The following is a 12156-nucleotide window of genomic DNA, read 5'->3' on the forward strand; positions in this document are numbered from 1 at the left end:
TTTTTTTCTAGACACGTGGTTTTCCAGGTGGGTGTATGTCTCTGTGTCCCATGCAGATGAGTGGCAACCACGTGTCATTTAAGTGAGGCCTCAGCTTTGTGGGTTGCAATGGTTTCCCACCCCATCACAGATTTATTTGGCATCCCAGCAGAAAGCCTGGGCTGAATTAATCAGCTAAATTCATCTCTCACCCCTGCATGGTCCTCAGTAATATGGAGACATGGGCACTGTTCTCATATTGGACCCCTCTGCATGATAGATATCGCTCCTGCAGTGATATCCAGGAGCGGATATCACTCACAGAATATTGCTCTCCAACTGAAATGGCACCAGTAAGTCTAAAACCATTTCCAGAAAGTCAGTGAGACTGTTTTCTTTAGCAGTCGACACTGTATCTGAGCCCCTTGCCATGTAAAGCACCCTTTGGGGGAGATGCCCAGGAGAAGCAGGTTGTTCCCCTTCCCTGCAGCAACTGTCCTGAAATGCCACTTGTAAAGGGTGATTCAGCCCAGAGTAGAGATCAGCACTCAAGAAACCAAACAAACCCCCTCCACATACTCCGTGCAACCAGTTTCCATGGTGAGGGGAGCCAGGCAAGTATTTTAGAAGGCAAACCCAGCTGGCAGCGTGCTCTGAATGGCAGTAATCCGCCCCTGATTACAGGCACTCACCTCCTCTTCAAGCTAGTCCACTTAAAGCATCTCGCACTCTCATCAGTTCACTCATTAACTATTGACTGATGATATCCTGAATCTAAAATTATACACCTCCTGCCGGAGCGAGCTAATTGAACCTTTCATGCTGGTGATGGGGAAAGTGCCCTGCTCCAGCCCTGATGCTCACCTGACAGGTCCCGGGAGTCGCTGGCGGTGAGCCGGCACCACACCACTTGTGCAGCAGCCGTGGTCCCTGGGCTGCTGGCATCCCTTTTCCCCTTTGCCTTGGGAGCAGCGAGGAGCAATGGAAAAAGGGTGCTTACACAGGGCTGCTCGGGCCTCCTGAGTCCCAGGTGCTGATCAGACACAACAGGAGGTGAAAACTGGTCGTTTCTTTTGCTGGTGGATTTCTGGGTGAGCAATGCAATGAGGGGACCGCCCAGCTGGCTGGTGGTGGGCACGCCTCTAAGTCCCCTTATTAAGAAACACCAACGCAGGCGTTACGAACAACCTCGCTGTACTGATACAAACCCTTTAGAACTGCTGCGGGACAGCTCTGCACATGGCGCATGTAGCAGAGGTCTACTAAACCCAAACACAAAGCTGATGTACAGGAGGCAGGCAGGCAGAGCCAAAAGCAATTACTTGGAAAAAGCATGAAGTTGTAAAAATACAGCTATTGAATACTGCTGACTGCTCCTGTTAGCAATTGGATGAGGGAGGGAAAGGTAGCACAACTTCTCATTGCTACAGATCGGCAGTTTTCAGTCTCTTTGGAGATTTGAACATCGACTCCTGAGCAGCTGGTCTAGTGCTGGAGTTCATCTGAGGTAGATTTACTGTGGATTTTCACCTGGGGAACCAAGATGAGAATTTGTCCCTGAAATGGTAATCACAGGGCCAGCGGAGCCCAGCCTTGCTGCAGAAGGGGGATGCTCCTGCATTCAGCATTAGCAAAGAAGTCAGCAGCGGTATGGAGAAGCGTGGCCAGTGCATCCTTGGTGTAGCCCTTAGACATGAGCTACAGCGTCCAGGGCCCCAACCTGTGTTGCCCATCCATAAGATGCTTCATGTTTTTTGGAGGGCTGTCGTTCCCTAGGGAAGCTGACAGCAGACCCTGGCCAGGCAGCTGGACTCATCCCAGGTTTGCTCACCCTCCCTCTGGAAGCAGCTTTTCCTTCCTCTGAATCTCATTTTGCCTGAATTTTCCAGCTGAGAGGTACAAATGATTGCTGTTCAGGTTTGTCTGGGAAGAAAACACCGATAATGACTGACATGGGAGACTGTGGGTTTTATCTTTGTCAAGATGTCAGCGATGCAAATTACATCCATAAAGAGAATAAAAGCAAAGAGCCGGCTATCAAAAGCCTGGCTGGAGAGGAAGTTAGCACAGGGCTAGGACAATACAGCGTCCTCAAAGCATGCCAGGCCAGGTACTTGCTGCCTTTATGCAGGGGCCCTTGAAGTGCCTGGAGGCACAAATTAACTTGCCCCTCATCTTTTGAAGGAGGCACGTTTTATAGGTGGGAAACTGGGGGAGAAAGGGCAATGCTTCCCTTTGTTGTGTTGTAAGGCAAGGAGTTAGCAGGAGGCTGGGACTGAGACCACGTTCACCCTCCTGCTGCCAGTGGTGGTCCTCGTCCCCATCACAGCAGCCCCGTGGGCAGAGGCGTCCTGGTGCAGGGCTCTGCTCTTGCTCCGGCAGCGATGTCCTTTCGTGTTGCAGGCTCTCCTTCAGATCATCTAACGCTGTCTTATTATCTTCCTGGGAATTCCTCCTCCCTTCAGACGAGAAGGCGTCAATCCCCCGCTCCCTCCCTCCCTGCCCTCCCCTGGCCATTTAGGCTCCTTTGATCTCTTTTGTAAGGTTCTCACACAAGAAAGTTTCCATTTTCTCTTCAGATCCCGGCGCAGCCATTTGAATATTGCTTTGTGCCGGGCTGCGAATGAAAGTCTCACGGGGGGAGTTGTCGAAGGGCCGAATACATCGCCGGCTGAAACGGAGGGTGTGCATGCGTGTGGTGCAAGGGAAGAGCAGGCTTCGGTGGCAAGGAAAAAAAAATATATCAAAGCGCTTTCTCTCTACCTCCTGTGCAATCTTTTGTGCTTTATTATGTGTTTGGTGTCATAACAAACTGATGGGCTGTGAATGGCCAGATGGTCACCAGTGTTCTCCACTCCACGCTTCATTTCCTCCTGAAAGCTATGCAGAAAAATGAGATCCCATCTCATAAATGAGTGCCCATCTTAAGGACATGTTTTTGAAGGCTTTGCTGACAATGGCTGCCTTGTTCGCCTTGCTTTCCGCCAGCAGAACCGGGCAGCGCCCCTTGGTCCAGCAGATCCGGCCACCGCTGTGTTTCCTGATGTTTCTTCCATCGTTCTTGCTCGCTGGCATTGCAAGCCTTGGCTGCGGGGCTGAATTCATCAGCAGATGTATTGCAGTTGCTGTGGTTTAGGCTCGGCTCTGTGGTACTTGGTTTGTCCCTAAATTTAGCCCTAAATTCATGCTGCAAAAACAGCTTCAGTACATGCTGCATGGGTCAGTGTGCCCCATGGGGCAGTCGCCTTCCTGCCTACATTTTCCTTCCCAAGAAAAGCCACCACGCAGGGAGAGGTGGGCACTCGTATCTCATCCATCGGGATGCTGGAGTGAGCTGGGGTGCCTGAGCCCTCCGGAGCATCCTCCCAGGAGCACGCCGGTAGGTGACTTGGGAACACATCCCACTGCTGCGGAGCTCCAGCCTGCACCTTGCGGGGACAAGAAGTTCATGATCCCCACTGAGGGCTGATGGACAGCCTCCACGACAGCCTCCTTGAGTGGTCTCTGCCTGTTTCCCAGAGGACACGGTCATGGGTTCCATCTTTGGCCCTAGCAATCCCACCAGCTCTACAGCTTAACTATTCAAGTTACTTACGTAAGCATCTGGGCGTCCTCTGTTGTCAAGAGAGAGAAGCCAAGTGGGCAGCAGTTCTTTGTCTTAAATCTCCTGTCATCGGATGTGCTGTGCTTGGCTGACTTCTCCATTGACCTGTCTTCTCCTTTATACCCTTATCATAGGTTCCAGTAGCCTAATTTATGAGGTTTTGTTGTTTCCATGTTGTTCTTCCTTCTCCTTGCCCCAGCCTCCCTCCCTCACCCTGCCACTCTGGCTACTTGAGAATTAATGACGGCTTCATACTGAGGTGCAAGGGGCAAGGATTCGTCTGGCACCGGTGCATCGGCTGTCAGTGCTCCCCGATCCTTAGGACAGCCCTTCTCAGCGAGCTGTCAGGCTCTGCAATAAGCACCACGCCGCAAACTCACGGCAAGGGCAGCAAAGCTCCCTGTTATCTTGGGGGACACGCTGGTGGCTGCTCACTGGTGAGATGAGATGTCCCTGAAGAGATGGAGCCCGTCTGGGTCTCCCGTTACAACCCGCTGTTACAGTGCATCCTCATGCTATCACAGTTTGTTGAGCACAGTAAAAGCTATTGAAGCACTTCGTTAACGATTCTGGGGGTGGTATTAAGCGTTATTGCTTTTTGATACCAATGTCACGCCTTTAAATATTCATTAAAGCTGCATGATCCCCTCCCTCCCATTAACTCCTGAATAATCAACGCTCGGGTTTCTTCATACTTCACAAGCCAGGGCTGGATCCTGCCTGCTCCTCCTTGCCAGGTTTGAATCCTCTGCTTTTAGCAGTGGTGATCTTCATTAATATCTTTGTTAAGATCTTCATGGAGGGCAGAGAAGCGCTTCCTCTCACCACCTGCGATGGCCTTTTGGCATACAGTGTGGAAGGAGGAGAGGCGTTCAGGCCACTGCACCTCCGTGCAGGGCGAGATGAGCACTGACGAGCTGCTCTATTAATCATGAGTGACGAGGCGGGTGGAGGGCTGGCAGCAGGCAGGTCTTGGCTCCTGCTCCTTTCCCGCTAACCCAGGGCCAGAGGTGGCAAACTCTCGGTTCCTGTTGAAATCATTTGGAAGGGTAGGGAGAGGACCCAGGAGAAAGAGAGCAGATGTTCTTCTGTCCAGGAAAGGAGCCATTCGCCCCGAGACCACGCGGCAGCAGCCACCTCAGGGCACCCTGCCTGGGGACACTGCTACAAACGCTGGGTCGGGTGCACCTGGTCCGGGGAAGCAGAGGGGCACCTCCCTGCAGTCTGTCCCCATGTTAAGACCCTGGTGGCAACCGGACCGTGTCCTTTCTCTGACACTGTCAGAAGCTGGTGATGGGGACAAGGAGCCTTTTAACTCCCTGGGTTTCTGCTGTGGCCTGGGCCCTTTTGCTGCTACGGCTCCACACTGCTGCTCCTTCTGCACCAAGAGGAGTAGGATGAGACCTGAACGAGACAGAGCAATGCCTGGAGAAAGCCAGGAGGAGCAGGAACAGCGGAAGGGCATCCCATGTCTTGCGGCGAGGGATGCCACCGAGCAGGGACAGCTCGGCACAACGGAGGTGGGAGCCGTTCGAAGGAGTGGCCACCTGCTCCCCAGCGAGTTTAAGCAAGTTAAACAGGGGCCGGGGTTTTGATCTGGTTGTGTTTAGCGAGACAGCAAAGAGGAGGGACGGCGGAGGGGAGCAGGGACCTGAGGAACCCGAGGGGCCGCGGTCCTGAATAGCATCGCTGGCGCCAAGCCAGCGGCCGCAGCTGCACGTTCGCTACCCCCAAGTCACACGCGACACCGCTCCAATTACTCCCTCTTGACACGGGCTAATAAGGGAGGATAAGGAGAGCCGGCGATTCCAGAAGGGTTATGCCGGATGCTTCTTTCCATATTTAAAACTTTGTTTCTGCTGGCACACATGGTGGGTTTGAGATTTGGTGAAGCCGGGGGAAGGCAGAGGCAAAGAGCCAAGCAGCAGGAACTTTAATGAAGCTGCAGCGAGGAGCTGGAAGATGGCTGTGCCCTTCCTTGGCATCGTGGGTTTGCACCTGCGAACATCGCGGGTGCAACTCATGAGCCCAGATGAAAGCTGGGAGGTGCGCAGCCACTTGCAAAATAATTGCTCCTGCAAAACCGCGCCAGCACAAAGCGGGGGGCGGGAGGTTAAGGAAGTCTTGAAAATCAAGTCTCTAATGCTCTCACTGTACGCCACAAAGAGACCATTCACTGCAGGGATGAGGGGGTTCTCCCCCTGTTTATCCATGCTTCCAACTTTTATTGAACCCATCCTGAAGTTTATTTTAATTTATAAGTCTAGAGGGGGGAAAAAACGTAGGAGGGAAATAAAAAGACAAGGGATTGATTGGCACGTGGGGAAGTTTAGCAGGAGGTTCTGGAAATATGTGTCCATTAGGTTGTTGAGATCAGGTTCATTAGTAGACCCGAGCGTCGACAGAAGCGGCCTGACAATAAACTCTGCCGGCGGACACCCCCTACCGCTAACATAAGTCAGACCTGCCATGCTCCGCTTCCCTTTGATTATTAAAAATGAAAGAGGGGGCTCCTTCGAGGTAGACAGGCTCTTCAATGAATTTCTGTGTCTTTCTGCCTGCAGGACTTACAAGGTGCATGACTTCGCTCTTACACACAAGCACCTTTCGCTGTGATTTGGCCTTGTTGCAGCAGTAGCGATGCTCTTCCCTTCCAAGCTCGCAGCCGGGGAAGAGCTTTATCACCCCGTGCTCCTGCAGCAAACCCTGAGGGGTTTTTTTGGCCATAAGGCTCTGCTCTTGCGTAGCTGCTCCCGCCTGCAGCCTGGCCACCCCTCAACACATTTTGCTGGACCAGTTTGCTCCCTTCTCCCATCCCCACATCTCCGCTGGTGGCAGAGCCCACGAACCCCATGCTTGGAAAATGCCGGCGAGCGGCACTGAGCGTGTCTCCCTGGATAATCTTGCTTTTGTCGGGGAAAATTTAACGCTGGCCATCCATTATGTGATGCTGGTCGGTAAATTCATTACGGGCCTGTGCCTCTCGTCTGTTTGTCTTCATTGCGGCTGCTGCCAGTTCCACCTGATTTTAGGTTTCAGCAGCAACATGGGGTATATTTATCACTTTGCCCTTTGAAGCGTAACTGCTTGAATAAACTCACCAATTTGGCAGTGTCTTTCAGGCCCTGCTTTCTGTAGGCTGATACGCTGTTTTATTCTGATAAATGATTTTAAATCTATTTGGAGCTGCTGCAAGGGGGGAAATCACTTTCCGCTTAATAATGTTATTGTTAAAGGTGAAAACATTTGGTTACGAGGTGAGCAGCAGTTACAGCAATGGTGAAGTCTTCTGCCAGGCTTGGCAGGACCCCAAGGGTCCCAGGCTGCAGATCTGGGGTTAAAAAGGCTCCCCAGTGTATTGTTACCAGGAGAGTCTGCGGCAAATCTGATATTTACTGGGGAAAGAACAACCTGCCAGATTGCTGTATGCACATTTCTTTCTATTTGCAAGCAGTTTGCTAATGCCGTACGGGTCCTTTGGGCAAAGCCAGGGTGTTGCTCTAGCTCTGCCATTGATGAAACAGCAGATCACCCCAACCGCAAATACTATAATTGCCGCGTGTAGTTGCAGCCTTCCTTCCTCACCACTCTTCGTACTGTCAATACGTGCTGATTTTTGCCAGCCTCCGTAGCAGAGGGCTCGGTTCTGCCAGGGTGATGGCCACGCACTATGAAGGGTTGTGCATGCTTTCCATTTTATGTGTGTGCAAACGACCGGAGACTGCTGACCTTCCAGCCTGCTCCCCTAACAGGCAGGATGCATTTTTAAATAACCTTTGTCAGATATGGATTGTTTTGCAGCATTGGGGTTGCTTTCAGTGGGAGACTGGGGAGAGATGAGGGGGCTTAGACCTTGATGCTGTTTGCCTGAACCCTGCAGGACTCACCTCGGCTCTCCATACTGAGCTGACCTTCAGGTGCCTTCTATGAAGCCAGGATGGGCAACCAGATTGCAGCATTGTATTGGTTACAGACACACCATCCAAACCATAGTTATCTGCTGCCTATGCTGTGGGTTGACCAAGTATCCCATGTTCCCAGGCAGATGAGGCTTGCTAAAGCCCAAGCTATGAGGTTGCTCTTTGTACCAGGATAAAGTGGGATCATCGTCACTTTTCTCACCTTCCTTCTCCTCCCTCCTTGCAGCCCCCGCAGAGTTTGTGCAGCATCCCCAGTCCATTTCCAGGCCTGTGGGGACTACTGCCATCTTCACGTGTGTGGCCCAAGGGGAACCCCCCCCCCAGATCACTTGGCTGAGGAACGGGCAGATCCTGGAGACCAGCGACCACATTAAGCTGAAGAATAACAACAGGTAAGTCCTCATGTGCTGGCCGCTGGCACTGCAGCATGGGGTGAAGAGCAGTGTGAGACGCAAAGCTGGGTTGTTCCATTCCCCAGCATCAACCTGGAGTGACCGCATGTGGAGGACTGACATTGCCTTCCTGATGGTCCAGAAATAGCTGTCCTTGGAGGTGTAATTCTTGGGCAAAGAGCAAGTTAGCTTATGCAGGCTTCAGCTTTTGCGTAGACAGCAGATTTGAGGCGGATACGTGCAGTAGTTCATTTTGGACCAGTCGGTGAAGGCTGGCAGGGAGCAGTGGGGTCTGCAGCACGTCCTGGTGAGCCGTGCAAGCCCTGCTTTCACCATAGCCCCGTTGTGCTGGGCAATGGCTAGCGTGTTTGAGGCTGAGACAGGCATGAGTGATCCAGAGAGACTGCAGCCCTGCTGCTGGAGAGCCTTGAAAAGGAGGTGTCTTAGAGCCGGCTGGGCTTTGGCAGGCGAGGTGGGTTGCTGTCGTGCAATGCTCCCTGACCCTGCTTTTGAGAGAGGCTGAATTAAAAGCCATTTTGAACTATCTGCACTCCAGTGCAAAAGGGAGTGGAAGAGTTGTTGGCTTGCTTTCTGCATTAGCAAAGAGCTAATGTGAAGGTGGTAATGTTCAGAAGTAGATCTGTGGATTCAGCTTGGGCTTTAATGTACTAAAACACTGCTCCAGTTCTACTAACTGCTCTTTGTAGGCTTACATTTCAGTGCTTCATGCTTTATTGTACCAGGACATCCGCGTTACACTTTGACTGATGATGCAGGAACCCAGCAAAAGTTTCTCTTTTGTCCTGATCATCATCTGGGTATATCTGGAAGGACCAAATGTTGTCCCTGGAGTTGCAGGGACCATACTCACTCTGCAGTGGAGGAAGCACGCTTTAATCCCTGAGCATTGACCTGCCTGGCTGTGTAAATGCAAATACATTTGAAATAATATTTGCGTGGAAGCTGACTTTCACTAAACTTCAGCCTTTTTATCTCACCGGGGAAGAGTGTTTTCTCTGAGTACTAAATAACTGCATTTTCCTGCGAGGGGATGGGGATGTTTGTACTGAGGAAATGATATGGTGGGATGCACTTAGTGTGAAAATTAGAAGTTGACGACATAGTTTCTATGGAAATAGCATGAAACAATATACTGAAAAATAATAGTACCTGTGTTGTAAACCTAAATTATTGGTGGATATTTGTACGCTATGGTGTCACATAGCTGCTATCTCTATTGACAAATGCATCTCATGAATGCAACTACCCAACCTCGCTGGAGGGTCTGGACCTTCAGTTTAGACTGTTGGGAAGTGCTGTGCAGGCACCATGGCTTGTTCCTCGGGAGAGAGGAGTGGGATTCTTCTTCTAAGTTTCTATATAATATGGCTTTTTGTTTTCAGGTTTGAGGCTTTTTTAAAGCTTTGTTGTATGAAGGATGGAAGGATATGCGTTGCAAGAAGGATAAGGTGTGAGCTGTAATAGAATCTTTTCAATCAGTGGAGGTTTTCTCCGAGCTGGAAGTTTTTAGAGCTTCAGGGAACTTTGTGTGTGCACATACAGATGCCACTCTATCCAGGCTCGCGGTCTTCTAGTTCATTGTATGGGTTTCTGAGGTATGTCTGCCCTTACGATATGAACAGAGCAGAAATGGGAGAAGGGAAATTAGTGCATCTCATTTTATTGACCAGGAAGCGGAGTCAGAAGTGACCAAAGACTTTACAAGGAGTCATTAAATCCATGACAAAACTCACACTGAGTCCAGCTCCGCGTCTTGCCCAGATGTCTTGCCTGTGAAATCATTCCTCTTCACTGTTTGGGGAAGGTAAAAGTAGGGTCTTTGGTCACGGTCATGTCTCCTGGCTAGGTCCCTGTGCCTGGAGCTGCGCTGCACGTGCGTGTGAACTGCGACTTGGCAAACATCGCTGTAATCGTTTTCTTATGGCAATCATTTAATGCAATTTAGCATCAGTCTTTTCCACTGCGAGCTAAATGATCAGATTACATTGCATCTGGCACAGGCTGGGGGAGCTCAGCCAGTTACTGGGGCTCAGCTGACACGTGGTATCTTCTCAAGCTATAGTAACGTGATTGTAAAGCTGAGCCCTAAGGCCATCGCACTTGACGATGTTGAACTTTTGGCTTCTTTCGCACTAGTCTTGGTCTACTCTGACCCCCAACTTCAGGCAAGTGGCCGTTCCTGGTGGTTTCCAAAGCTGTCAGTCTGAAAAATGCCCTTGCTGGTACAGTGGGCTGGGAGCTCCATGAACTGGAGGAAACAGATCAACGGCTGGGCTTTTTTCTGAGTTTTTTCAAGTTGTCCGTTGTTTCATTCCCATGGGCATGACTAAGTGCTGTAACCCACTTAGTTCCGGGCAGAATCAGTTTGTGATTATGCCTTGGATTTATCAGTCTATTGCACTTGGAAAATATTTGTCTGTGTAAAGATGGATCTCGAATCTACTACTAATGAAGCTACTGAACTGCACTATGAGCTTTTTAATTAGATTACATGGTTTCCTAGAAAATTCATTTGGATTAAAACTCTGCTTAATATGGCAATAAAGGTCTGAATGCCCCCAAAGGGGTTTTTAGAAAAAAAAGAGTAAATCATCCCAAATCATATCATGTTAATTGATTGCAAAATGCATCATTATGAGCAACTTTGTTCCTGTAAGCGAACCCAGCTAGAAGTGAGGTCCAGACCTGCAGAACACGGCACATTTGAGGTGCCGCTCTGCTCCTGCAAGCTTTGCAAGTACGGCCTCTGCTCGAGGCATCACTCCTGTGGGCAGTAGTGTGTTTGCACAAACCCACAGCCGATGGGAACGTCTGTCCGTCAAACTGTTGCTTCACAAAGTTGTGAAGGGCCCTTTGGCATCTGTGTCACCCCACACTGTCTCTCTTATGCAGTAACTGCAAACCCAAGGAGAGCAAACTCTCAAGGTCAGGGGACTTCAGAAGCCCATCGTCGCTGAGGTGGGACAGCAGCTTCAGGACTGGATTCACTGCAGATTGGATGTGGCTGTTGGTACGACATCAGACGATCGCTTGCTAAGCAACTTCCAGCCTTTCAGCACAGTAAAATAAGCCTCACAGGCTGCGTCCAATAAATACCTCTTCCCTCGCGGTCCCTCAGATGTGAATTCTCATCACCTGATGTGTTGACGGTTTCTGGGCACATTAGCATTAAAGATCAGCCTTCTGCTGTGCCCTCTCCAGAGGTGGTTGTTATGTTTTGAAAATGCCAGCTGTGTGGGAACAAAATACCCAATCGATGATTAGCAAAAATCAAAAGCAGTTCGGGGATAGTGGATAATTGTTAATGAAAAATGCATGAAGGCTCAGGCGTAGGGAATTGTGGGGTTTTCCATTAAAAGCTGTGAATAAAAATCACTGAAGGAGCTGATGATGGGGCTGTCGTGCCATGTGATCCCTGGGTTGGGGATGGAGCCGATAGCTGTCGGGGTGATGCTGTACTCGACCGTGCTCTTGGATGGAGAAGCTGGTGGAGCCTTTTTGACTTTCATGGAGCCATCCCCATGTCCAGTAGATGCAGGATCTGTCCCTCCCTGTTGATTGGAGATGCCATTTTGCCCGTATTCTTCCTGGGGTAATTAATCGTGATCCAAATGCCTGAGAGGCGTAATGGGCATTTCCAGCAAAATTCCTGCCTGGCATCAACAGCCCGTCCCAAAAGCAGGCTGCAGGAGGAAGGGGCGGTTACTGGCTGAGTTAATTGTGGGCTTGTGTAAAATCATGCTTTCTTGGTTATTGCTTCAAAATTTACAAGGAAGCATGAAATAGTACCCGAATTACTGCTCTGAAAGGTTTATTGCTTTTCTTCCTTTGACCCAATCGGGTTCAGGGGGGTTATTTTCAGCCTGGAAGTATATCACACTATGGGGTTTATATTGCCGTAATAGCAAGGAACAAAGGCCAACATCTTCAGAGAAGGCAGGCTCTAAATATTGATTTTCCAAGAAGATTTTATTTACAAAATGGTAATTAAGGGACTTCATTTGTTCCACCGGAAAAAGGCTTCGTTAGAACCTGGGCTCAGGTGGCGTTTGCTCTCCTTGGTGACCTTTGCTTATGAACTTTCTCCTTTTTAAATTCTTCCTCCCTGGTTTGCACTTGTTTTAGTGCTCTGGGAATGACTCACTTCAAGGGCTGCAAATGCTCCAGGTTCATCAGAGAAAATATTCCTTTGTAAATAAACTTCGGGATAACTTTGCTTTTCTTGCACTTGTCATGTTGC

General features: G+C 50.0%; 1 protein-coding gene across 1 annotated transcript in view; it reads left to right on the forward strand.

Moving 5' to 3' along the window:
- IGDCC3 (immunoglobulin superfamily DCC subclass member 3) overlaps nt 1-12156 on the forward strand; it is a 105822-nt gene that overhangs the window by 78396 nt on the left and 15270 nt on the right. Inside the window, exon 7 of the mRNA XM_075714130.1 lies at nt 7730-7895. Coding sequence (XP_075570245.1) covers nt 7730-7895 — 166 coding nt within the window. The remainder of the gene's footprint in view (nt 1-7729; nt 7896-12156) is intronic.

This window comes from Pelecanus crispus, chromosome 7 (assembly GCF_030463565.1).
Source record: "Pelecanus crispus isolate bPelCri1 chromosome 7, bPelCri1.pri, whole genome shotgun sequence".
Taxonomy (NCBI): domain Eukaryota; kingdom Metazoa; phylum Chordata; class Aves; order Pelecaniformes; family Pelecanidae; genus Pelecanus; species Pelecanus crispus.